Raw genomic sequence first — 25,957 nt, forward strand, 5'->3', positions numbered from 1 at the left:
TTTACACTCCACTCTATTCCACACTTGGTTTATTTTTTTGCGATACAAAAAATCTGAAGTTCACATTGTGTGACTTTTGAACATAAAATTTAGCAAAAAACAAAAACATAACGTATACAAATTTTTCAAATTATTTTTTAATTATTTTTTAATCAGCTGTACGACGTGGCTTACTAAGAGCCAGAAGGCGCTGGCTTCTCTATCTTGGTCTGGTTCTTCACCTCGATGTTGATCTTAGGAGGCTCAAGCTTCACCAGCGGAACATCGTTAGGCAGAGCCTTGGCGACGTGAGTGGAGTTCTGGTGTATGACATCAGGTACGTCCTCGCCCCGGTCGGCTGATCGCTTGCGTAACGGCACAGAGTCCCAGTGGAACTCGGCGTGCTTGCCAATGACGTCATCAAACCTGCCATACAGTGTAAAGACGTATCTGTTTTCATTACACAAATCGTTGATTAAATTTTGAGCGTACGGATAGGCGTTTTTCAAGTCGTTCCACAGCCAAGGCTGCGAGTTGGTATCGCTTTGTCGTTTCAGGGCTGTGTAGAAGGGAGTGCTGGTATCGCCAAATTTGTAGTTAAACGTGGGACGATCTCCGCTACCACGATACTGGTAATGGTAGTTGGTATCGATACTGCTTGCGCCGCCACCCCAACGTAGAAAACCTTGAAGCTCACAGGAAAACTTTGCAATAACAGTTGCTGTGTAGGTCACAGAGGTTCTTGTCTTAGAAAGGACGAGACTCCACTTAGAAGCGGAATTCGGTTTGAGAGTTTTAGATGTGCTAACGGAAAAGGTTTTTGACTGCTCTTTCTTTGTCTCATCTGATGTTGTGGTGGTGGTCTCGTAGTTGAACTTGTAGCCGATAGACCCTCCGACACCCCCTGTCTCAGAAGGCGGTGTGTAGCTCACTTGGACATTCAGCTCGTGGCTGTATTTCCAAGAGCTTGTTGTGGTATGTGTGACGCTACGGACACTGGTCTCAGATCTCGTGATAGTTTTTGTGGCATCAGTCGGGTCATTGTTATATATAGTACCAGAGTCAATCGTTTCGGGAGTTAAGTCTTGTATCACAGGTGTTCCATATTTGATGTCCTTTATCCCAAAGCTCCAGTCACCATAGGCCATGCTCAGACGCTTGTCACTCATGTATCCTTCACAGCGTCCACTTTTATCAGCATTCCAAGTGTCTCCACTTCTTCTAAAATCTTCTCCAACATACGCTGCTCTACAACCCGAGCACCAGCCGAAGCCCATATAATGAGCCAGTAAAGCCATGTCCGACATCGTAGTGTCCATGGTGCGGGTCTTCACCTTGTACAGCTCGTCTAGTTCTTCAGGTGCTGAAACTGTCTTACAGCATCTCAGTGTTTCTAGACAATAGAGTTTATCACAGTCACCGCGATATATACCAGCGACGTAGTAGTCGTTGTTACATCTACATAAGCCTTTGTTATCAAAGCATAAACCGATGTCATGGTCATAACAGTGCCCGTGGTATGGGGGGTGGTCGGCTGGTTTAGCACATCTCCCTTCTTCAATGTTATACAAGAGTCCTTTGTTGTTATCACTTCTGTAAATACCATTCAGGAAATACCCAGCAGGACAATACGCCCAGGAATTCGATCTATCAAACGCCAGCCACCAATCAGCATACACGGTTTGTGTTTTAGAGTTCGACCAAGGCCAGTTTCTGCTACAGCATTCCGCTTCTTCCAACAACTGCAAGGGGTCGTCGTTCCAACTACTTCTGTCGTTTCTGTAGAAGCCAGAGATGAAATCGTTCCCGTCATTACATTTTGACAGCCCCTGCCTGTCCAGGCTTGACCACCAGTCAGCCCTGCTGCAGCCAGCATTGGCTCTGCAGGTTATCACAGCTAGAAGCAGGATTGCGCTAGCCAATAACATCTTCAGAACTAAATCTGTTAACACAGTGTATCTTTAATTATACATAGTATGGCTAAAATAAAAAAAATAAAAATTAAACAACCAGAAATACAGAATTAAATAAATATCTTCAGAACTATATATATATATTTATATATATATATATATATATATATATATATATATATATATATATATATATATATATATATATGTATATGTATATATATGTATATATATATATATATATATATATATATATATATATATATATATATATATATATATATATATATATATATATATATATATATATATATATATATATCTTGCGGCATAAAAACCGCTTCGAAAACTACGGTAACAACATAAGAATCCCTTCAAATCAACCTCATCAACAAGGCCAGCAGCAAATGAAAACCGTCATTTAGGCTCCAGGCAAATGGTCTCTCTTCATAGCCACCGGACAAATAGGTTCTAGATGTTTAGACTCCCGACCAAAGGGACCTTGTTAATCTGGTTTCCGTGCGACAAAGGCTCCCAGCGAAAAAGCAACATTGAATATGACAACTGCCAGTGGGACCTCTTCATCAAGCCTCTTCAGAGTTATATTAGCTATCATCAAAAAATGATACAACGTATGCAGCTTTTGTTTGCGGGCCATGTTTTTATATTATTTAATCTAGCATGAAAATAGTAATTTTAAAATTTAAGGGCCATCTAGCTAAATGAGTCGGTTGTGAGCTGTTCCAACTCGGTGTGCGGAGAAAGTTCGCGTTGTACATTTACTTGAAATATGCTTGTAGGTTATTGTGATGACGTTAGTTTAGGTCAAGTAGATAGAGAAACAGACTATAGATAGTTGGGTGGAGACCAATGGACGTACAGGAGCTGACCGGTCACGTGGGACGGTCAGCTGACCACCGAGGCGGGGGTCTCAGTTAAGCCCAGCAGTTGAAAGGTAGCTAGCGAATATGGCAGCAGGTGTTAGGTAGCGGTTAAAGACGGTCGTAATGTGTAGAGCTAGGGAACAGTTAGATAGTGTTAGGATTGGTCAAGGGAGTGCATAGTTAGTAGTAGTGGTAGATAGCATAGAATAGGCTAGTTAGGAAAGGAAGTAATTTGATTGTTTAATAAAGAACATTTATCTTTTGGATCGGACTTGTGTGTGTTAATTCCAAACTATAACCAGGCTGGTATTTTCTTCATCACCCCCACTCACACATCTTGGGTGGTTGCTGTTTATCCCCCCCCCCTCACAACTGGTAGAGCAACAGAAAAGCCATCGAAAATATCCCCCTCACAGTTATCAAAACAAAACGTCATATATACTGTACACATCATACATTTAAACTTATCTGCGCGTTTTTAAGCAAAATATCTTCTCGGTTGTAAATAAAACATTGTCATTTTTAAATTGTTGAAATTTAGCAATTGAGATTTAAATTCGTTTATGAATTGCTGTTGGTTCAGGAATACGTTTTCCATGTACGCCTTTAAATATGTCCCTAAAATGCACCAGTTCTAAAAAGAGATTGAGTAACGAACAGACATCCCCCACTTTGTTTTTACTCAACTGAAAGACCACATTTCATGGACCTACACACATCTTGTGAGATATTTTGTCTTACATATTTTGTTTGAGATACTCTGTCCATGGTATCATTTGTCCTGATATATTTTGTATCGATATCTTTTGTCAATGAAATCATTTGTCTTTGGATCATTTGTCCTGATATCTTTTGTCATGATATTTTTGTCCATGAGATATTTTATTCCGGAATAATTTGTCATTGAACGGCTTATATGTATTTATTTGACCAACGGGACAACGTGGCCTAGCGACAGAGAGCTAGGCTGCTAACCCGAGAGCCTTGAGTTCGAATGCATTTTCAAATCAGTGGAATGACCCTGAGTCCACCCAGCTTTGATGTGTACCTACCTTACGCTGGGGAAAAATGCGGCTGGGCATAGTGCTGACCATATTATCCCTTCATTTGCCAAGTTCAATGATTCTGATGGACTCTACTTCATCTGCCCCATGTGTCTTGGGCACGAACGGGACTAAGAAGAAGTAGAAGCTACATGCTAAATAACCATTATCTTTCTCGAATTATTATTATTATCAGAGATTAATTGAATCACAGACGTTTAGAAAACACTATCACATAAACCCAAATTGAAACTTAAGTATGTGCAAGTGTTGTGCTTTATCACATGACAGCTCCATATTTTAAGATATAAAATACGAAACAAAAACTAAAATGTGTGAAGTTACCTGATAGACGAAAGTTCTGTCTATTAGTAGTTGTACCACTGTCGACAGCTTAACTGTTAAGGTAAGTTCACATCATTTATAGTAAAACACGCTTGTCGTTCGAATTAAGATATGCATCAACTCATTACCGCTTCGTTTGATTTTAAATTGAAATTACTTTAAAATTACTTTTTAATAGTCACTGAAGTCTTCAACTAACGTTTTAATTAGTTTCCTAATTTACTTGGTAAACACGTTTATAGTTTTGTTTGCCACAACCGAATTAGCATAGTGTTTGAAGCAGGCGTAGTTTTTGGTTTCATCTGATGTTTCATATGTAAATTATTAAGTCAACGTGGCAGTTCCAGGTGGCAAACTGATAGATGAGGTAGTGTGGTAGTGTATTGACTCTCCTTCTGCTTTCTTAATGTTTAGTTTTGGAAAAAAGTTATTCTCCAACCTAAGTAAGAGTATCGAAAGAGTTTCCTTCAAAATAATTAAGTGTAAGGAAGGGTTTCCCTCCAACCCAATTAAGTCTATGAATTGGCTTAATTTTCTAACGCTCGTAGGCTTCTGTTTGGTAAGTTGTATTCTTATACATTAAATCAAAGCTGTAAAACTAAGTTGATTTGTAGGCAAATTTAAGTTATTGTTAAAAATTTTATTGAAAATGTAGAAGCTAGGGTTAAGGTTAGGGTTAGGGTTAGGGTTAGGGCTAGGGCTAGGGCTAGGGCTAAGGCTAGGGCTAGGGCTAGGGCTAGGGCTAGGGCTAGGGCTAGGGCTAGGGCTAGGGCTAGGGCTAGGGCTAGGGCTAGGGCTAGGGCTAGGGCTAGGGCTAGGGCTAGGGCTAGGGCTAGGGCTAGGGCTAGGGCTAGGGCTAGGGCTAGGGCTAGGGCTAGGGCTAGGGCTAGGGCTAGGGCTAGGGCTAGGGCTAGGGCTAGGGCTAGGGCTAGGGCTTGGGCTTGGGCTTGGGTTTGTGGGTTTGGGTTTGGGTTTGGATTTGGGTTTGGGTTTATGTTTGGTTTTGGGTTTGGGTTTGGGTTTGGGTTTGGGCTTGGATGGCTTTTAGGTATAGGGTTAGGTTTAGGTTTAATATTTTGGGTCAGGGAAATTATTTAAACTAATGTCTAGGGTTGGGTTGGGTATAGGTTTCGTTTTAAGCTGATGAGATCGCTTAGGTTTATGATTTTTCTTAAGGTTACGATTAAGGTCTAGAGTTGGAGCTGGAGTCAGGATTCTTGGCCTGGGGGAAGCGGAGTAATTCCCCAGGTGGGTAATTGACGGGGGGGGGGGGGTAGAGGGAAAGGGGGGGGGGGTCAATGTCGAGGGTAAATATCCGGGTGGGTAGTAATTGACTAGGGGTTTGGGGGTTACACCCTAGACCGCTTTCTGCCGCAAGTAAATTCTCTTGATATATGTTAAACACCTCATGGTAGAATCTAACTCTCCACGCATTCACATAATCATTGGACACCAGCGAGTCGATGAGAATCCTTCCGTAATGTTGTTGACATGGAATTAAAATGTGCTTGTTTAGATTTAGGACCGTAAAAATAATAACAAATAAGAAATTAAGCCTAAAATTAATTCAGTAATTTAATATTTTTAGAATCAATGCTATAAAAGGTGCAGATCCAGAGAACTTGAAAATAATTTGTTGAGTTTAAGGCTAGATTTCTATTTATTTTCATCAAGCCAAAGTTATAACCCGATGTTTCACTTTCGTAAGACAAACATTGATTGGCTGTACAGGAACTTCGTGATCGATTTCCGACAGCCCCACTTTATAGTTTTGTTTGTTTACAAAACTTTGCAGATCAAGTTTTTAAATAGCAATGCAAATTTAAACCCCATGACCTAGTTTTTCTTTTTTTAGCTGACAATGTGTACAATAAAATTTATGGCGGCCTATCGAATAGCAGGATGCTATTGTTTATGTCGCCATTACACGTGAAAACCAAATATTTTTTTGCTTTTTTTTAAATTTTTATTTAGTTACCGAAAATATTAAAAACATCAAATACATCCAATTTTTAGTAAAGTCCGAAAAAACCAGACGGACAGGATTTTATAACCATATTAATTGTAACTTCGCCGTGCGTGATTTTTTAAATTAATTTATGGGCCTTTCAAATACCTTTAAGAATTTTCTAGCTGGCGTCCATTGGTTATTATATTTTCTGGAAGATTTTCCTCATCCGAAATTTCATTGTTTTTGTTGTTTGTGTCTATTTTGCTGGCAAAATTAATTCGGATCTTTCTGTTGTAATATATATATATATATATATATATATATATATATATATATATATATATATATATATATATATATATATATATATATATATATATATATATATATATATATATATATATATATATATATTTGAGTATGCTGTGGATGTTAACTTGTTATTTATGTCGTCTATGTAGATTATTGCATGGATATTTTATTTTTGATTATTAACAAATTTTAATCCACGCCGGGTATTTTATTTCTCGGGTACCTTTCACATCTAGAGGGCGTACCCTTATCCCCATCCACAATATCCAAACATGATTTCAGTTGGAATGAAGTGATTTCATGACATTTTTGGCTTAGCGTTAGAGACTGCTAACCCGAAAGTATTGAGTTCGAATCCGGGTTCAAGTCAATTGAACGACCCAGAATACTTCCAGCGCTGATGGGTACCTAACTCATGTTAGGGAAATTTTAAGGCAGCTGCACATAGTGCTGACTACATTATCCCTTCATATGACGAGGTCACTATAACAGATGAACTCATCTGCCCATGAGTCTTGAACACGAACGGGAAAAAGAATAACAATTAATTTCAGGCCATGTAGGTTCCTGCATCAAGAAAACTAGCAAAACAATCATTACGGTATTTGAGTGAAATTAAAAACATCACTTTCTAAATTAAAAGTACCAGAAAAATTTAGTATGCAAGCAAATGCCATTACCGACTATACATAACGTTTCTCAATAACCTTGAAGAACAGTGTAGTTAGCATGGAAAGTATACAACTAACACATTTATTGTAATAGATTGAAATAATTGTGAGGTCAAGGGAACTCACTCTTCTGTATTAGTTATATTTATAATATTGTTATCTTGAGTGATGTCCCTTGTGTACTTCCTTCCGTCCTCTCTGTGTGTTACCATCGTGGTGTAGTTAGACCCAATAAATGTGTTATATACAACCACAGGCTTCTGTCGTCAATCTATTATAACTGGCGATGAAGGATAAACATCTACTAGAAAGAGCACCTACTTACGCAAAAAAGAGGTTTGCTAGAGCTTATTAGCTAATTATTTCTAGAATTATGGCGCTGCATGGCCAAATAAAAGAATTTGATGCGAATGATGAAATCATTCAAGATTACCTAGAGAGGTTAAGCTTTTACCTAGAAGCAAACGACGTGACGATAGAAGCCAAAAAGAGAGCTGTTTTGTTAACAGTCATAGGGCCTCAACAATTTAGGCTACTAAAAGACTTATGCGCACCAGCTAGTCTAACTACCAAGAGCTTTAACGAGCTGAGCAAATTGCTAACAGACCACCATGCGCCTACCCCATCAAAGTTTCTATGTAGAGCTAGATTTGACGGTAGGACTCGTCAACCAAACGAGTCAATATCAGAATATGTTGCTGCTTTACGTCATTTAAGTAGATTTTGTGAATTCGGCGATACGCTGTCTGACAGACTATGTGAAAAGTTTGTGACAGGTGTAAACAGCCCTGATATTCAAAGAAAGTTGCTGCTCGAGTCAGATCTAAAATTGGAAAAAGCAATACAACTTGCAACTTCATACCAGCAGTCATCAGATGCGGCGAAATCTCTAACGCCTTCAGGGATCCATGCAGTAAACAGCAGGTTAGTCGATAAACATCAACCCCAACAGAGCATTCCAACTTATGCTAAACAGCCTGCTCGTTCAAATCCTAGATCTAAATCTAGTAATAATTATCAAAAATGTCATCGATGCAAAGGTCCCCATGCATCTCATCGGTGCAAGTTCAAGTTAGCAACTTGTTATAAGTGCGGTAAGCAAGGTCACATTGCCAAGGCCTGCTTCGCAAAGTCTTCGTCTGTTGCTAAATCTAGCCAGTCAAGACAGTACCGCAACCAAAAGCAGCACTATGTTAACTCTCACCAAGACTACCTAACCCAACCAACGAACCACTCTACCAGTGAAAATGCTCAAACTGATTCGCAGCCGGATTTCAACCTATTCTCTGTGAAATCAATAAGTCATGCTCCCATCAATGTACAAGTTAATATCAACGGTAAGAGCATCAGCTTCCAACTTGACACTGGAGCATCTCTAACAGTCATAACAAAGAAAGAGTTTGACGCTGTCACAGGAGGATCAGTGCCTCTACAGCCATGTCACAAGTGCCTAACAACATACACTGGTGACAATGTTCCGGTAACAGGAGAGTGTATGGTTCATGTAAGTTATAATGGTCAAAGTGTTAAACTTCCTCTTCTTGTGGTTGAAGGAAATGGACCGCCATTACTAGGTAGGAACTGGTTAAGTGATCTTAAGTTAAATTGGGAGAGTATTTGTTCATTGAAGAATGTAAAAGAATCTAGTCTTACTTCACTAGATAAAGTAATATCTGAAAATAAATGTGTTTTTGGTAACTCAGGTTTACTAAATGATAGAACAGTGAAGTTAAGCATTAAAGATACAAATCCAAGATACTGCAAAGCTAGAGTTCCACCTTATGCAATGAGGAATAAAATTGAAAATGAGCTAAGTAGATTGGAATCTAATGGCATTATAAAGAAGGTAGACTATTCCGATTGGGCGACACCCATTGTGCCAGTGTTAAAGAAGGATGGTTCTATAAGAATTTGTGGAGATTATAAAACTACACTGAATAAGCAAATAGAGCTAAATAGGTACCCTATACCTAACATTGAGGAAATTTCTTTGAATTTGGCAGGAGGAGACAAATTCACTGAATTAGACTTTAGTCATGCTTACACTCAACTAGAACTGCATCCAGATTCAAAAGTCTATACGACAATAAACACACATAAAGGACTCTACCAATATGAAAGACTATGTTTTGGCATATCATCTAGCCCTGGAATTTTCCAAGCTGTCATGGACAGTATTTTTAAGGACATTCCAAATGTTTGTGTTTACTTTGACAATGTGTACATAACTGGTAAGAATGACACTGAACATCTTAAAACACTTGATAAAGTATTAAAAATTGTTGGTGAAAAAGGTTTAAAGATAAACAAAGATAAATGTCAATTCATGCTGACAGAAATTAGTTTTCTTGGTTATATATTAAGCAAGCAAGGCATCAGACCTCAACCTGAGAAAACAAAAGCCATTAAAGAAGCACCCAAACCTGAAAATACCCAACAACTAAGAGCTTTTTTGGGCTTGATAAATTACTATGCAAAGTTCATAGGGAATCTGTCTGGTAAACTATCACCACTGTACAAGCTGCTACAGAAAAATGCAACTTGGCACTGGGGTAAACAACAAGAAGCTGCTTTTAATACAGCAAAAGAGGCTTTGTCTGCTGACACCTTACTAACTCACTATGACCCAGGGAAAAGACTTATATTAACATGTGATGCTTCACCAGATGGTGTAGGAGCAGTCTTGTCCCACATGGATGAGAAGGGTGACAGACCCATTGCTTTTGCCAGTAGATCTTTGAACCAGGCTGAGAAAAATTATTCTCAGTTAGATAGGGAAGGCTTAGGCATCATTTTTGGTGTTAAGAAATTTCATAAGTTTCTGTTTGGTAGGAAGTTCACCATCTTTACAGATCATAAACCATTGCTAGGTTTATTTGGAGAAAACAAAACCCTACCTGAGCATGCCTCACCAAGAATTCAAAGATGGGCTATCACACTAACTGCATACAATTATGAATTGAAATACAAACCTGGATCTGAGAATAGTGCAGATAGTCTTAGTAGATTACCTTTAAAAAAAAAAACCAAAGCCTGAGCTATGTACCAGAAGATGTTTTTGTTCTCTTCACTATCATGGATAACTCCAATATAAATGTGAATGATATTAAGAGAGAAACACAAAAAGATGAGTGCTTAATAAAAGTATATGAGTACTGTAAGAATGGTTGGCCTGAAGAGTCTGTGAATGATGACTTAAGGCCATATAAAATAAGAAATAAAACCCTTTGTGAAGATAATATAAAAGATGGAGAAGATGCAGTCCATTACCAGTCAGAGTTGCCTAAACAAGGTACTTGTAACTTGATAAATGATTATGGTGATATGGCAATTTCAAATGTTTTAAAGAAAATACATTAGTAAGAAGGAATGTGATCATCAAACAACTTTGCTAACATCATTAGCACTTACAGAAACTAAAAGGGTAACATCAAAAGAAAAGAGCAAAGATTTTTGCCATTGAATACACCCACTTCAAATACTGGATCACAGTTGCAAAGTGATATTGTCCAGGATATTACTTTTAAACAGTATGTTTGGTTACGAAAAAGCACTATCAGATTACCTGAGGAAATTGATCAATCAAAGAAATCTATGCCAGTTAAGGATCTGAATAATAGCATAATACTTTCAGATGCCAATTAAAAAATTAAATCATGACAAACATTCATTGAAAGAGAATTTGGTGTTAATGAGAATGTGTATCTAAGAAATTATGGGAAAAAGGAAAAATGGATACCAGGTCAAATTGTTCAATGTACAGGACCTGTGTCTTATAAAGTAAAAACAAATGATGGACTTATTGTCCGTAGACATGCAGACCAGTTAAAAATAACTTGTGCAGATAATAAGTGTGAATCTGTCAATCCCACCAAATCTGAACAGTTCACACCAACTCAGTTTGTTCCACAACCAAGTTCTGTTGATATGAGTGAACCAAGTTGTCTGGAGTCAGAAAATGTAAATTCTGGAGTTAATGACTTAAATCCTAGACCTCCTGAGATAGAGAATCCAGATGGTCAGAATATTGAGTCACCAAATCAAAAGCTACTGAGAAGGTCAAGCAGGACAATCAAAGTCCCAAATAAGTTAGACCTATGATTTTAAAGGTCAAAAGGACTTTGACATCATTGTTTTGTATTTTGATTATGTTGTAGCATATTGTGCATTGTTTGTAAGGATGTAATCTACCATAGTGTTCATGTTACAATATAATTGGTGATGTTAGGATACTATCAATTGTTCTATTGAGAGATGTGTTATTGTGTTCTAAGGGTAAAGGGATGTAATAGATTGAAATAATTGTGAGGTCAAGGGAACTCACTCTTCTGTATTAGTTATATTTATAATATTGTTATCTTGAGTGATGTCCCTTGTGTACTTCCTTCCGTCCTCTCTGTGTGTTACCATCGTGGTGTAGTTAGACCCAATAAATGTGTTATATACAACTACAGGCTTCTGTCGTCAATCTATTATATTTATGTTTTATCAAATTCATCGGAAGGAAAACAAAAATTCCATACACAGATTATAATTAAATAGTACAAACAGTGTCGCAGATCGTTCCTAAACATTTATCTTTGTTTCCAATGACCTGATTTTATAGTGTTCGCGTCACAGCTCATTAACCAGCTGAAGTAAAATGCTGCTAGTACTAAATGTACTTATTTACTCAACCTTTCCTAACAAGCTACACCTGTCACATTTTGTTCAAAAGGAAAATACACTGAAGAAATATTGTTGTATTTTAAATTTGCTCGGTAAAACTAAATATGGACAGACACAATCATCTATAACACATTTATTACAGTTATGACATTAAAATAGGTACTATCAATGTAGTCTGAGATTCATTTATTTTCATTGGCCTTGTTATTGTAATAAATGTGATGTTATTGCCTGGAAAGTGACAAATTATCTGAATCTCCCGTTGTTAATGACACATCTAGTACTGAAAGGCAGTGTAAAGAGAAATAAACCTATGTTAAATGTTGAGTATCTAACCATTGCAATGCGATTCTAGATTTAGTTCTCAATATAAATTATTCAAATAGGCATAGGTCGCTTATTAAATTTTAGTAAGGAATTCAATAGATAATATAGTGAACCACCCAAACGTTCTTTGATTGTTATTTAGATTATAGGGCGTACGAATATATTTAAAAGAAAATTAGTTTCTTTATTTTTAGTGCAGAATTATATACAGCTTATTATTAGGTTTTTAATGAATTTTTGAAAAAAAGAATATTTGGTGCCTTTATCGTTTTAAAGATCTTAGCAAAAAATGTTCCTCCATATAAAATACACTTATTATGTATACGCAAATGCGGCTAGGAAATTTTTTTTTTTTATTTTTTTTTTGAATACCGTTATATTTTATTTACATAGTACTTCGTGAAACGTACTCAACTGTAGCAGGATTCACACACCTGTTGTTCACATTTACATTTAAACAACTAACAAAAGTTTGTCGTGTTTTCCGCGATGTAGTTACGGGTCACTTAACCTAATTGCCTTGAACGTGAACTAAAATTATCTCCAGCTAGTGTGAGTTAGATTTGAGCGTTTTAGTAAAATAAAATTTATACTTTTAATTTAAATTAATATCACATTCATAATTTACACAAGCCAATGTTGTAATATACTGCCAGTTATTGTGAGTTCTATTTGTGCTTGTTAGCAAAATAACACGTATACATGCCCTTAAACCCAAAAGCACAGTAATAAGTAACTAATATTATAACCATGTGTTACTTCACATACCAGGTCAGTGTAGTGTTTGGTAGAGATAGCTAAAGGGTGGTATGTGTTTGTGACTGAACGTGTTTTGAGAGAGGTTAAAGGCTAAGTTAAAATATTATATTTTTTTTTACCGTAATTCCTTTCAAAAGCATATGTTTATAAAGGTCTAAAATAGTGCAGTTACTCAGGATTCAGGCTATGCCATTGTCTTAAAATTATTTAACATCTTCTCTATAATTTTGCCCCACTTTTTTAAACATAGTTCTAGCACTGACATTGTTTAGAAAAACTAATCTTAAACAAAATCATTACTAAAATCACATTTTATGACGTTCTTTTTAAAATATCTTATACTGATGATAAAAAAAAAACTAAGTAAGTATTTGAAAGTTAACCCTTTTTCAATATTGAGTTAGGTATTTAGAGTTTTATCTCATCTAATGATAGTTTATGCATGATGTCGACCGAATTTATTATCTATGTGTACAGTTGCAAATAGCCACTCAACACTATCTCTTATAATATTTAATTTAGAACATTGTCATTCACTCCTCAAGTTCACTCATTACAAGGAAGTTAAATGTGTATCCGGGAGTAAGACACTCCACTTAGCGATTACGTGCCGATTTGCAGCTATGCTTAGCTTAGTTTGAGAGATTAAATTAGTTTACATAAGTGGTATCATATCATGCTTTTGCATTAAAACATGTATTTTTTTCTAAACCTCTCATAAATAACACAACGTGTTTAATAACTAATGAGTATTATCATTTTCTCCTGAGAACTTTCGCGCTAACTTTATGGGGTATTTATATTTTAACATTATTCCCAATTTTAAGTGTAGAACTTTATAGGCATATATTTGAATGTAGTCAAAAAAACAAATTAATTTACTTGCGCCAACGGGCCGTCAGGTTGGAAAAAGTAACTTTACTTTTACTTTATGCCCTGAATAGACATATACAGCATATATACTCTAGGCTGCAGCATTATACCTCCACTTTTAAACTTGTACCAGTGTTGAGTCAATAAAATGCACTCAACATAAGTAAATGTTAACTTGTACAATCAACGTCTAATAAAGCATTAACAAATTATTACATTCTATCATCATTTATTAATTTGCTGTTAAATACATACACCCAGGTCTACAGTACAAAATAGCAGTTTCAAAATTGTGTATTTTCAGCTATTAATGTGCAACATGTGTGTTAAGCATACTTTGCACAGTGTCAATATATCTATATCTATATATATATATATCTATATATATATATATCTATATCTATATATATATATATATATATATATATATTATATGGGCGTGAGAGTCGTTACTCGTCCACTGAGTGATTTCGAAAACGTGAGTGAATATATAATCGTCCAGCTAAGAGTGTGTTCCTTCGCTTGTAACCAATAACAACCAGTAACCCTACGACAACAACTGCAGCAAGGACACCGCCCACTATCGCAGCAACAAACATATCTGCAGTTAGAAAATAAACATAGATAAATCTATATATTCATAATTGTATACGGGTATTTAAATAGCTTAAATCTTAAACTATACTTACGAGTTTTCTCGTGATATTTTTCGTCATGATGTCTATCCTTATGTTTACCTAAAAATAATATTTTTTTATATAAGTACAAGTATGTCTGTTTACAATAACAAACGTGTTTTTATATTATGGCAGTTATAAATATACATAATACTATTTATATTTGCCAACTCAAAAGTATTGTATTTAGCCAAATTTAAATACATAAATAACATCTAATATAAGATTACACTTAGATACCCTGTTGTACTTGAAGGGCCATAGGGCAGGTGAAGTAGAATAAACCTGTTGCCAGTGACATCAGTGTTTAAAAATGTACTGCGTTGTCAGTTTTATGTCCTGCAACTTCGCCTTGAGCTTCCCTATCAGTGGCGTAGGCAGGACGGGGGTTAGGGGGGTCATAACCCCCCTTAGACCCCTCGGTATATATATATATAAAGTATGAGGGGGGTGTAAATCAAAAAAGTTTTAGGGGGGGGGTGCAAATCGAAATTTTGAGGGGGGGGGGGTGCAAATCAAAAGTTTGAGGGGGGGGGGGGTGCAAATCAAAAATTTGAGGGGGAGGTGCAAATCAAAAGTTTGAGGGGGGGGGGGTGCAAATCAAAATTTTGTCCCCGGGTAAAAATTTGAACCCCCCCCCCCCGTAAGACGATCCTGGCTACGCTACTGTTCCCTATCATGAGGATTTCACCTTCAAGAACTAAGATGGTTCAGTTATGGCCGAGACTAAAGCTTTACGATCTGAACTCGAGTTTGTAATTATCCATTGCTGCGCTCTTCTCCCCAACTACATCTTCCCTCTATCTGTTTTATACTGAATGAAGATACTCTGCTTACAAGATTCTTAACCAAACACGACAGTAAAATATTCACAAACCTGTGCAAACAAAATTCATCTTGACCTTACAGCTCTTGAACTGCAGCATAGCTGATACGTGGTTGAAGGCCACACACTCTCTTGTGTGGTTGTCGTTTGAGTCCGCTGATTCCGCCGTTAGGTTCCAGGTGTTATGGTCCAGGGATTCTAACTGACCTTCATGGTACCGCAGATAATTTTAATTTAGTTAAAGTTTAGTTGTAAAAGACAACATTTCTAATTTTCAAACATGTCCTGATGAAAAAAATAGGTTCGGAGAAGTAAAACTAATTCTTTAGTTACCATAAATTTAAAAATTGAAAAGATATGTAAACATAATTTATACTTAATTTTGTGACTGTTATTTGATAGTAGACACTTTGTGCATAGTGTGTATCTTACGTATAGAATAACTGTTTTTGTATATTCTATGTAAAGTTAAGTTTTATGACTGTCTGCTGCATTCTTTATACAAACCTGTTTTCGTTGTGTACATTCCGACCCAAATGTTGCTTATATTCCCTAGATGTGTCCTCACAAATTGAAACTCCTCGTATGAATGGATAATCATTAACCCCATCTTGTGTTTCTTGCAGTAATCTTTCGCATGATGCCAGCTGTAGTAGTGTTCTGAATGAATTTTGTAGCAATGGTCTAAGTATCTTATCTGTAGCCCCGGACAATGGTGATGGGTGTGGTGATGGTGTCTAAAGGGGACTGTCTGATTGGTAGAGTTGTACACTGCCGATGAACAAACATTCTTGTTATATTCATATTCAAAAATGTATATATATATACATATACATATATATATATATATATATATATATATATATATATATATATATATATATGTGTGTGTATATATATATGTATATATAAATATATAAATATATAAATATATATATATATATATATATATATATATATATATATATATATATATATATATATATATATATATATATACATGTTCGTATCTAAACTTACTTTCCGCAACTTACAACATCTTTCTAAACTTACTTTCCTCAACCGGTAACAAGTATATATGTTAGTATTTAAACTTACTTTCTCAACAGGCTACATGTTGGTATCTAAACTTACTTTCCTCTACCGGCAACCGACACACAAACGGCTGTCGGCTCTGACACGGTTTACTGTGTAACCTTCCTCCAGAGTAAACATTACAATTCTTGAACCATGGAAATGCATATTTTTTTATATCCTCTTTCTTTGTAGTTTCATTTCTTATCTTTGGAAGATAAAATCAGTTAATTTTTAAAATTATGTATAGGGTACTCATTTATACCCTTAAGATGTTTGGTACAGTAAAGAATAATATCGATTACCAAAGCCACCTGATTATAACAAATTTTGAATAACAATAGCATTATTAAGAGAATTAACACGAAGTTGTTTTCTAATGTAAACATCAATAACAGTTTAAAAATACCATTATAAGGCTTTATAAATTAAAATGAAGATTGCTAGCAAAGCAAAGCCCTGGTCGTTGAAATGAATCAAAAATTTATTCAACAGTGTTTCTTTCAGGCGGCATCTCTTTAAGGGTTACGTTATATATTTATGGGTATACTATTGTACTTTGATTGTGTATACATTTATCACAGTTATCGAAGTTCTAGTTCAGCATTATATTTAAACAATCCCGCAACCACAGCTGTAGTCTTCAAGAACACTCTGATAGTTTACATTTATTTATGAATGAAAATAAAACTTATATTGTTTGTATACATTTGGTCTAAATAAAATGAAAATTTAAATAGATAGAAATATCAAATGCTTTAGGACCTACCACACGATTAGACAATCCAACCCAGACATCGCCAGTTACATTTCTAGCCTGCAGCTCGTAGTCCAGTAACGTGTAATCAACATCGTTAATTATTTCCATCAAACTGCCGCCATTAGAAGAACACATTTGGTTCGCCTCATCAAACGGAAGTGGGGTTTCAACCGTCACCAGACACTGACCGCGGTAAAAGAGGTTCGTGACGTCACACTGGTAGGTGCGGTGATCCAGTCTGTCAAAAGTTTTGACCACCTCTGAAAATACAGCTAAATATGTTTATGTTGCCCGTGTATGGTGTTTATGTATCAAAACACACAATCTAACTAACGCGTATAAACAGGCGTTGAGAGGGGGTTGAACAAAAATTAAAAGCTGATTTTAACTGCAGTTTTGCATTATAATGATGAAGTAAAAGGAGGGGGGGGGGCGATGCGCCAAATTGAAAGTTTGTCCCTGGGCGCCGGGAAGGGTCGCTACACCTCTGCGCGTATGCATGTTCGCTATAATATAAACCTTACGTTCATTAGTCATCGGTATGACGACTTTGTTTCGTTTAAAAGTCCTGAAGCGGTTTAATTTGTTTATTAGATTTTATTTTACTTAAAGATCAATAAGAATTTGTTGTTCATAATTTTTACCGATGTTGGCTGTTAATTAAAAAAAAACGATTAAATTAGATTTATTTTTAAGAATAAAATAAAATAAATAAATACATTAATTGTTAACTGTTTACCTTAAGGAAGCTTATTTTAAATGAAACAAATATGGTAATATGTTATAGTTGCCTTAAATGAAATGTTACGAATGCGTATCATTGTGATTGTTAATGTTACGTATTAAAAAATATTTTCAATTTTTCTGTTAGCTTAAATGAGATGGTTAAATTAGATATATGAGACGATTATGATTAATTCAATGATCAAATTTACGATTTTTGTGGCTATATCAGCATGGAAAATACGTCATAAATACCGCCGTTTGAAAAATATATTGATGTAAGTGGCTATATTTTTTGAACATCGCTTTTGCTCTTTTGGTTAATTTAAAAAGATATATTAAACGCGGTATTGATCATAACTTTGCCTACGATATTACGGTTTTGTTTACATATTTTTAATACAGTGTGGGCCGTATTGGTGTGGGGATTAATCTACTCTGTGTGTGTTATGTGTGTGTGTATTGGTGTTAAGTAATGCGAAGTCGCCTGTATGGTGTAAGATGAATGATTGCGTGTGCATCTTGTGGTAAGTGGGTGTCCTACTTGTGTTTGGGGTATGGGAGGTGTGGTGTGCATACAATAATGGGCTGTGGGGGTAACATGGTGTTGGGTTATGTTCTCGAGTAATGTTAATGTGTCGTGAGAGTTGGTGTGGGGTTTGGTTTCAAGTTCATGGTGTCATGCGGATTGGGATGCGTTTGGGAAAGTGTCATTTTTGGGAATTAGTCCCTTTCGGGCAAGTGTCCATTCGGGCGTTTGTTGCATTGGAGTAAATGTCCATTTGGGAAAACGGCATTCGGGCAAATGACATAAGGGTAAGTGTTTTTCAGGAAAATGTCCTGTTCCCGTTAAAAAAAAACAATGAACTTAAAAAATAAATGTGAATACAATGCCATCTATACCTTTCTTAAAACCGGTGAAGTTTCCTTTTTTACAAATAAAAGGTAATTTGTCGTCACAGGAACGAAATCCAATGAAAAACCCTGTGGGACACATACATATTTGCATCTTTTTTCTAATAAAGTGAATGTATAACGTGTGTTTGAAACAGAAACCCACAGTGTATAGGTATTTTAAATCACTTGAATATATAATAAAATAATAATATTTATTTCATAGGTGTACACATACATTTTAGAAAAAAAAAATTTGACCTATCACTTATATCAATTATTTACATTCGATCTAAATAAAAAAAATTATGTAATCGAAAAAAAAAAAAACAACAAGACATTGCATTATATGGATCAAATGTAATTTTTTTGTAATCTGAATGTACTTCATTTAGAGTTAATAGTTTGAGTGATAAGTCGTAAAGCAGGCGTCTTTTAGCTATACGTACAAGAAAACTTCTAATTAACTTACTTCTGTTATCACCGATTGCATCGAAATGATAAACGCCGTCTTCTGAAAATGACGGTGTTAAAAATATAAAACTGTTTAAAAATATTTTTAAGAACAATTATTATTGTACACAGATTTACAATTTTTAAGCACATCATGAGAGTGTTTCTAAAGGCGTTGGTTTACACGATCAGCTTACACAATCATCGAACTGTTCCTATAAAAATACTCCATATCATAAGGCATACGTCATTTCAACGCTAATAGCTAGTCTCAACATTGAAATTTATGTTTAATTCATTCTTATATATATATATATATATATATATATATATATATATATATATATATATATATATATATATATATATATATATATATATATATATATATATATATATATATATATATATATATATATATATATATAAAGTATTTTAAACATCACTATTACTACATTTTTTTTTATAAATCAAAACACTATTATACAGTTAAACTTAGATTCATTTTATTTTAATGACATGAAATTACCAATAGTATTTTATTCTCACCTTCACCAGATCCCTCAGAATGTAGAAAAACATAGCAATAGCCAGGATTCCCGCTTGATCTGAGAATATATAGTCTGTCTACATATTCACACACACCCACACACACACACACACATATATATATATATATATATATATATATATATATATATATATATGTGCACGAACGCATCCTAAACCACATGGCACCAATATTCATTGTGTTTACTTATATATATATATAGGTTAAGCTTACTTAGGTGCATTTGTAAAATTTACCCCCACTTTACGAAATCCTGGTATTAAAATTGTATCGAAATTCCCGAAAACTATCCAAGATTATGGCGTTAAAATATTCTATTCGATTTAGATATATTATTCAGAACCTACCTTTTTACCCATGTTGTTTCTGAAATCTAAATGAAAAAATTTAATTTAGAGACGAACATGTCGGTCATAAATTCATTTTACATTGTGTAAACTAAAAAGATATTTTTTTTTGAAATAGGACAAATGTGAATGGTCTTAAAATAATAATGAATCAGGCAAAACATCCCCAAACCAGGAAGACATTTTACATATACTGCATACATGCAGTATATTAGAATATTTTTCATACTTTCAGTACATCACTGTCAAAACAAGACACATTCATTACTTTAACGACATTAAAAACATTATATATATATATATATATATATATATATATATATATATATATATATATATATATATATATATATATATATATATATTTTTATCTTTCACACTTTATTATTCGAAACATAAATACAAGCGCTTGGTTACATAATGAAATGTGCTTAAGCCTTGAAAAAAATATATATTAATAACACTTAACAAAATATATTTACACAGCACTATTATTAAAGACGAGACACAATCATTAAATAACATTACAATAACAGCAGCTTTAAAAAAATCATCAACTCACCTGACTGTATAACATTCCCATCTCTATTTTATCGCCGTAAGCTACCATGTTGGCCCCATAGCTAGAGCATTTTTCTATAGCCCCGTTCCAGTTTACATAGGGCTCGAGTCCATCGCTAAAGTAGTAGCGAGCACCTTCATACTCAAACCAAGGATCGTTTTCATCTGATAAAAAGAACGAGCCGACCCGCAGCGTATCATACGCCGCTATTTAGTTGTTTTATTTTTTACTTTTCAGTAATTCATAATTTGTGAATTCGACAGTACCAATGCTGCCACTGAAAATATTTGTTTTAAAACACTAACCCCCCCCCCCCTCCTTTCCCCTAACCCCGACTCTACACCCCCCCCCCGTGAAAGCAGCCTCCTCTTAGTTATTTCTTAGTTACCTCCTGTAAGTTTAAAATCGAACTAAATTATCTGCCCCTAATAGAAACCCTGCTCTACGGCTCTATGATTTGTAATAATTTAGCTTTGTAAACATTTAGAGTGAACACCGCTCACCAGACAATGTGGGGGTGGGGTGGGGGTGGTAATGATAGTAATAGAGAGAGAGAGAGAGAGGGGACTGCAAGGAGGCGCTTGCAGCTTGTTTTCTAACGGGTCCCAGAAGAGAATTATATATATAGATGATTTAAAAACAAAGACAATCTGGAGGATGGCTAGTTTACCTGTGTATTGGGTAATATGATAATTTATGTTAATTTCTTCGCAGTTTCGGAATGTATAACTAAACAGCTTTATCTTGAGCTTAAAGTCTTGATTGTACAGTGCACATTATATATATTTATAAATATAATATATATATATATATATATATATATATATATATATATATATATATATATATATATATATATATATATATAATATGTTTTTTTAAAATTATATTAGGACAATTTGAAACTGATATACTGAGTGTAGAGAGAATGCGTATATGCGATATCGGATAGCAAGGTCTTTCAAGAAACGTGTATGTTAGGTTGTTAGTAGTTACGTTATCTCAGGTCTTAGTTTTATGGATGTAAATCAGAGTTAGGCAAATAGTTGCACAAATGTTCTTGTTTATGTTAGCAATTACATAAACAAAACGTAAGTGTATTTAGCTAAGTACCAACAACCCTAAACCAATATTTTAAGAATATTTAACTACTGTGTCATTAGTTGGCGTATTAATATACATGTAACATTTTAATAAAACATACCCGTTTTACTGAAACAGTATACATACATGGTTAAACATAATATGTATATAAACTTGAGAACACGTTCGGTCGCCATTGCTATCTAGTTGTTTATGCCCACTTGTTACACAATGAAAATGTGCAGGCCTATTGAAAGAAGCGGTCACGTGATACGCCCTACTCGGAAACAGTGGTCTGGGTCAAGTTGAGGTTGAGTAATTGGGTTAACATCCGCAACACATAAACAAATTTAGATCTGGGTTTTTAACTTCTTTAATATGAGTTGTTCTTCTTGTGTATTATCTTGATTGTGTGTTTGTGAGAAAAGTACTTGTGTACACACTCAGACTTAATAGATAGTTATAAATATGTTAAGTAGCTAAGGGATCATCCATAAATGACGTCAAGCTTTTCTGGACGATTTTTACCTCCCCCTCCCCTCCGTCACACATCGTTACAAAAAGCCAGCCCTCCCCCTAAAATGACGTCACACCTCAGCCGACAACACCCTGAATTTTTTTTTTAAACAACGATATTTTTTCAAAAAATCTTCTCTGAACTCTGTCAAAATAGAGTATTGTAATCAATTCCTATTACAATTTATTAAAACAGTTTTCTAAAACGTGAAATAACGTCTAAAATTAGCTTTCTAACATTGCTTTTTTATAATGCAAAAGTGTGACGTTGCACCATCTGAATCCCCCTTCCCCTCATCAAACATCGTCACAAAATTACGGACCCCTCCTCATCCTACGAGTGTGACGTCATTTATAGACGACCCCTAAACAACTAAGAACCAATCAAATGAATCAATCCAATTGATGTCCGGTTGTCATATGGTAAAGTAAATAAAACAGGGTATATGTCTTGTTTTTGTTAAACTGATTTTTAACGAATATTTTGCTGTTTTGAAAATTCCAAAACCTCAAGGACATATTTGGTTATGACTTTGGCTATATTTCAACCTCTAAGACGAAACGGAGTTATAAATTAGCATTTTAAATCCCACCAGCTTTAGCGTTGTCCGATGTTATAAAACACATGTTTTCAAATCATGCAACAGTATGTGATTTATAGCCTACTTGCTAATGCATGATAATGACGTCATTTCAGTCTGCATTATGCTGATATCGAATTATACGTTCCATTTTTGTCTTTGCGTGCGCGTGAGTTAAAGTCAGTTGGTAAAGTAGAGATGGACATGGACAACTAATGCGAGGTTTGCAGACTTTAAACTCGAACCTAGTTAAGGATTTCTGCTATCAAGCTTCAAATACCCGGGGGTTCCAACTCGGTACATCTGGGCATAGCAGCAATGAGCTTTACCCATCTGACCAAGCCGATTTCATGGTTGAAACGGAAATGGCGTTTATCAGACAAATACATTTGTATACGTTTTATAAGTAGGTTAAAAGCGTGGGAGTCAGCCCACTTTATCAAACAAAACAAAGATTTGTTTCATAGCCAGAACAAAACACTTCACGTGGAGACAACATACGTTTTACAACTTTATTGCCACTTGTCTAGATTTCATGATCTTCAATTGTCGACATTAAGAATACAAAAGCAACACGCTATATATATACCATAGTGAGCATCGATTAATAAATAATTAGTTGCAATTAAGTTTACCAATTGCATTATACTTAAAAAACAGAAATATTTTACGTTACACATTTAACTGGATACTTTTATTAAATCCATTAACGACCTTATAACAACAACAGCAACAGGTAAACTTGGAAAATAAATATCAGTCTTTACAAGTTTGCTAATTATTTTTTAAATTAAGTAAAATTTATTTTCAAAAAACTTTAACATATGATTCATGGCAACTAAATTCCATTTCATATGATATGAAATGGAATTTAGTTGCCATAAGCCATTGTGTTTTGTAAAAAAAATACAATTTCAATATCATTTTAGCATAGTGCTTTTTAAGGATGTGTTTAAATGAAGTTGTTCAAGATAAAATATACGTAATATTATGTCCTTCATATATAAATCAAACGATATATATTTATGCACACACCCACAAACACTAACACACCCATATAAATATAAATATATATATATATATATATATATATATATATATATATATATATATATATATATATATATATATATATATATATATATATATATACATATATATATACATATATATATATATATATATATATATATATATATATATATATATATATATATATATATATACATCAATATATTGTAGACGCATAGTAATGTTTAGTGTTCCTCCATTAGTTTTGTAAAACGTGAGTTAATATATAATCGTCCAGTTAAAATTGTCCTTCTTCGCTTATAGACAATAACAGCCAGCAATCCTACGATAATAGCTGTTGCTAGGACACCGCCCACTATCGCGACAATAAGCATATCTGTAGATAGAGGACACAATTTATGAATATATATATATATATATATATATATATATATATATATATATATATATATATATATATATAATAATTTGGTATATTTATATAACTCTAAACGCCAGTGAAATTATTTTCTTGAGAAAATTAGACAAGTTTAAACTAAATAAATGACTTATGCATTTTTTTTCAAGCTTCGAGCTTATTTTGTTATTTGCCTAGTGACAAATACAACTGTAATTACGGTAAGTTACGGCATTGTATAGCCACGATATCTATAAAATATCTCCCGAAATCAAATTGAAATTTAAAAAAAAAAACAAGATTTTTTTTTTATATAAGTTGAAGTTTTTCTTTTCTTACTCCGAAAACAAAACATGTTTTCCGAAGACTATTGATAAGAACATTTTTCGTGCACACAAACCTCAATATAATTTATTTTATTTTTTCAAAAAACTTACTTTTTTTCTCATGATGTTTTTCTCTGAGTTTTCCTGAAAAAAAAGACACTATTCACAATATCACACAACAAATTTAAAACAAGACTCAAAACTGAAGAGGATGAAACCATTATATAGAGCCTATAAACAATATCAATTACAAAATATTTACTGTTTTTCTTTTAATTACGTAAACAAAATGCATTTTTAATGAAGTTACCGTACAAAATATTATTATTCCAATTTAGTACAATTTGTCCCCTAGCAATGTCACGTTACCTACAAAATGTTATTATTCCAATACAGGCTATGACAATGTTACCGATCTTTTCGGCTATTTAGAGCATAGTAAAATGTAACTAAAGTCTTTTGATTGTCTGCTCATCTCTTAAAAACACATTGTATTGTTGTTTCTAACACTATGAATAAACTGCATGGGTTGGCGTCGGTAAACTTTAAGAAAATTTAGCGACATTTGCACCATCTTTTTACAACCCTAATATAACTCAACATAAACGAAAATTTACGTTAGAAATGTAATTGTTGATGGGGTGTTGTTTTTTTTTTTTTTGCGCGGCTCCTGATAAAGTGTGCCTTTGTCCCCACTACTAAGTATACTATAGGAGATACGTGTATTCCTCAATTTAAATACATCAATAATATCCTGTGTACTGAATTGCAATATTTAAAAAAAAAAACAAGTAACTGCCAGAGCCGCTACTATAAAAGCGTACACAATAGGGCTGGTAAGTAGGTCACCAACCAGTTCTATGGCTCAAGCAGGTTTTATTGAGCCGTATAACTGGCTGATTACCTACTTACCAGCCCTATTGTATAACACATACACACAAACCTGTACAAATGAAGTTCCATTTCAGCTTACAATCATGAAACGACAACTGGCCTTTGACGTTGTCGAAAGCGCCACACTCTCTCGTGTGAGTCTCGTTCACATCGCTTACCTCCGCTAACTCCATGGTTAGATTCCAGCTATGATGATCCAAGGATTTTAATTGTCCTGCATTATCAAATATACAGTTTTAGCTTAAAGGCTTCAGATATACAAATGCACGACATAAAAAAAGGATTTTTTAAACAAAATACATATATATACACAAACATATTATATATATATATGCATTTTTGAGGGGGGGGGTTGTAGGCTTAGGTGTGACGTCATTTTAGTGGCGGGGGGGGGCTAGCTTTTGTGACAATGTTTGACGAAGGGGAAGGGGGGTGTTAAAATCTTCCAAAAAAGCGTGACGTCAATTATGGATTATTTCACATGTTGGGACGGAGTGGTCTAGCGGTAGGGCGCTA

At 34.5% G+C, this 25,957-nt stretch overlaps 3 protein-coding genes across 3 annotated transcripts in view; all 3 read right to left on the reverse strand.

The window, feature by feature from the left end:
- Positions 1–164: 164 nt before the first annotated feature.
- Positions 165–4,197, reverse strand: LOC131954154 (uncharacterized). Its single transcript, XM_059317687.1, has 2 exons — positions 4,165–4,197; positions 165–1,921 (listed from the first exon to the last, which is right to left on the reverse strand). The coding sequence occupies exon 2, from the start codon at positions 1,905–1,907 to the stop codon at positions 174–176; it is 1,734 nt and encodes a 577-aa protein (XP_059173670.1). The 5' UTR covers positions 1,908–1,921; positions 4,165–4,197; the 3' UTR covers positions 165–173.
- Positions 4,198–14,161: 9,964 nt separating this feature from the next.
- Positions 14,162–21,933, reverse strand: LOC131954155 (macrophage mannose receptor 1-like). Its single transcript, XM_059317688.1, has 12 exons — positions 21,817–21,933; positions 20,613–20,776; positions 20,051–20,076; positions 19,682–19,740; positions 19,152–19,193; positions 18,689–18,769; positions 17,072–17,322; positions 16,363–16,510; positions 15,736–15,999; positions 15,280–15,435; positions 14,415–14,462; positions 14,162–14,326 (listed from the first exon to the last, which is right to left on the reverse strand). The coding sequence occupies exons 1-12, from the start codon at positions 21,890–21,892 to the stop codon at positions 14,175–14,177; spliced, it is 1,467 nt and encodes a 488-aa protein (XP_059173671.1). The 5' UTR covers positions 21,893–21,933; the 3' UTR covers positions 14,162–14,174.
- Positions 21,934–24,000: 2,067 nt separating this feature from the next.
- LOC131954149 (uncharacterized) overlaps positions 24,001–25,957 on the reverse strand; it is a 10,620-nt gene continuing 8,663 nt past the window's right edge. The window contains exons 10-12 of the mRNA XM_059317680.1: positions 25,491–25,655; positions 24,659–24,691; positions 24,001–24,200 (exon numbers count right to left, since the gene is read on the reverse strand). Coding sequence (XP_059173663.1) covers positions 24,049–24,200; positions 24,659–24,691; positions 25,491–25,655 — 350 coding nt within the window. The 3' untranslated portion in view covers positions 24,001–24,048. The remainder of the gene's footprint in view (positions 24,201–24,658; positions 24,692–25,490; positions 25,656–25,957) is intronic.

Source organism: Physella acuta, unplaced genomic scaffold, assembly GCF_028476545.2.
Source record: "Physella acuta isolate Inbredline_101_S28 unplaced genomic scaffold, ASM2847654v3 ptg000976l, whole genome shotgun sequence".
Taxonomy (NCBI): domain Eukaryota; kingdom Metazoa; phylum Mollusca; class Gastropoda; family Physidae; genus Physella; species Physella acuta.

Coding starts and splice junctions, on each gene's coding strand:
- LOC131954154 (XM_059317687.1), bottom strand. CDS start 1,907: ATGTTATTGGCTAGCGCAATCCTGCTTCTAGCTGTGATAACCTGCAGA.
- LOC131954155 (XM_059317688.1), bottom strand. CDS start 21,892: ATGGCGACCGAACGTGTTCTCAAGTTTATATACATATTATGTTTAACC. Junction 16,000..16,362: donor TCGGTTGCCGGTAGAGGAAA/GTAAGTTTAGAT, acceptor GTTCATCGGCAG/TGTACAACTCTACCAATCAG. Junction 14,327..14,414: donor AAAATATCACGAGAAAACTC/GTAAGTATAGTT, acceptor TTCTAACTGCAG/ATATGTTTGTTGCTGCGATA.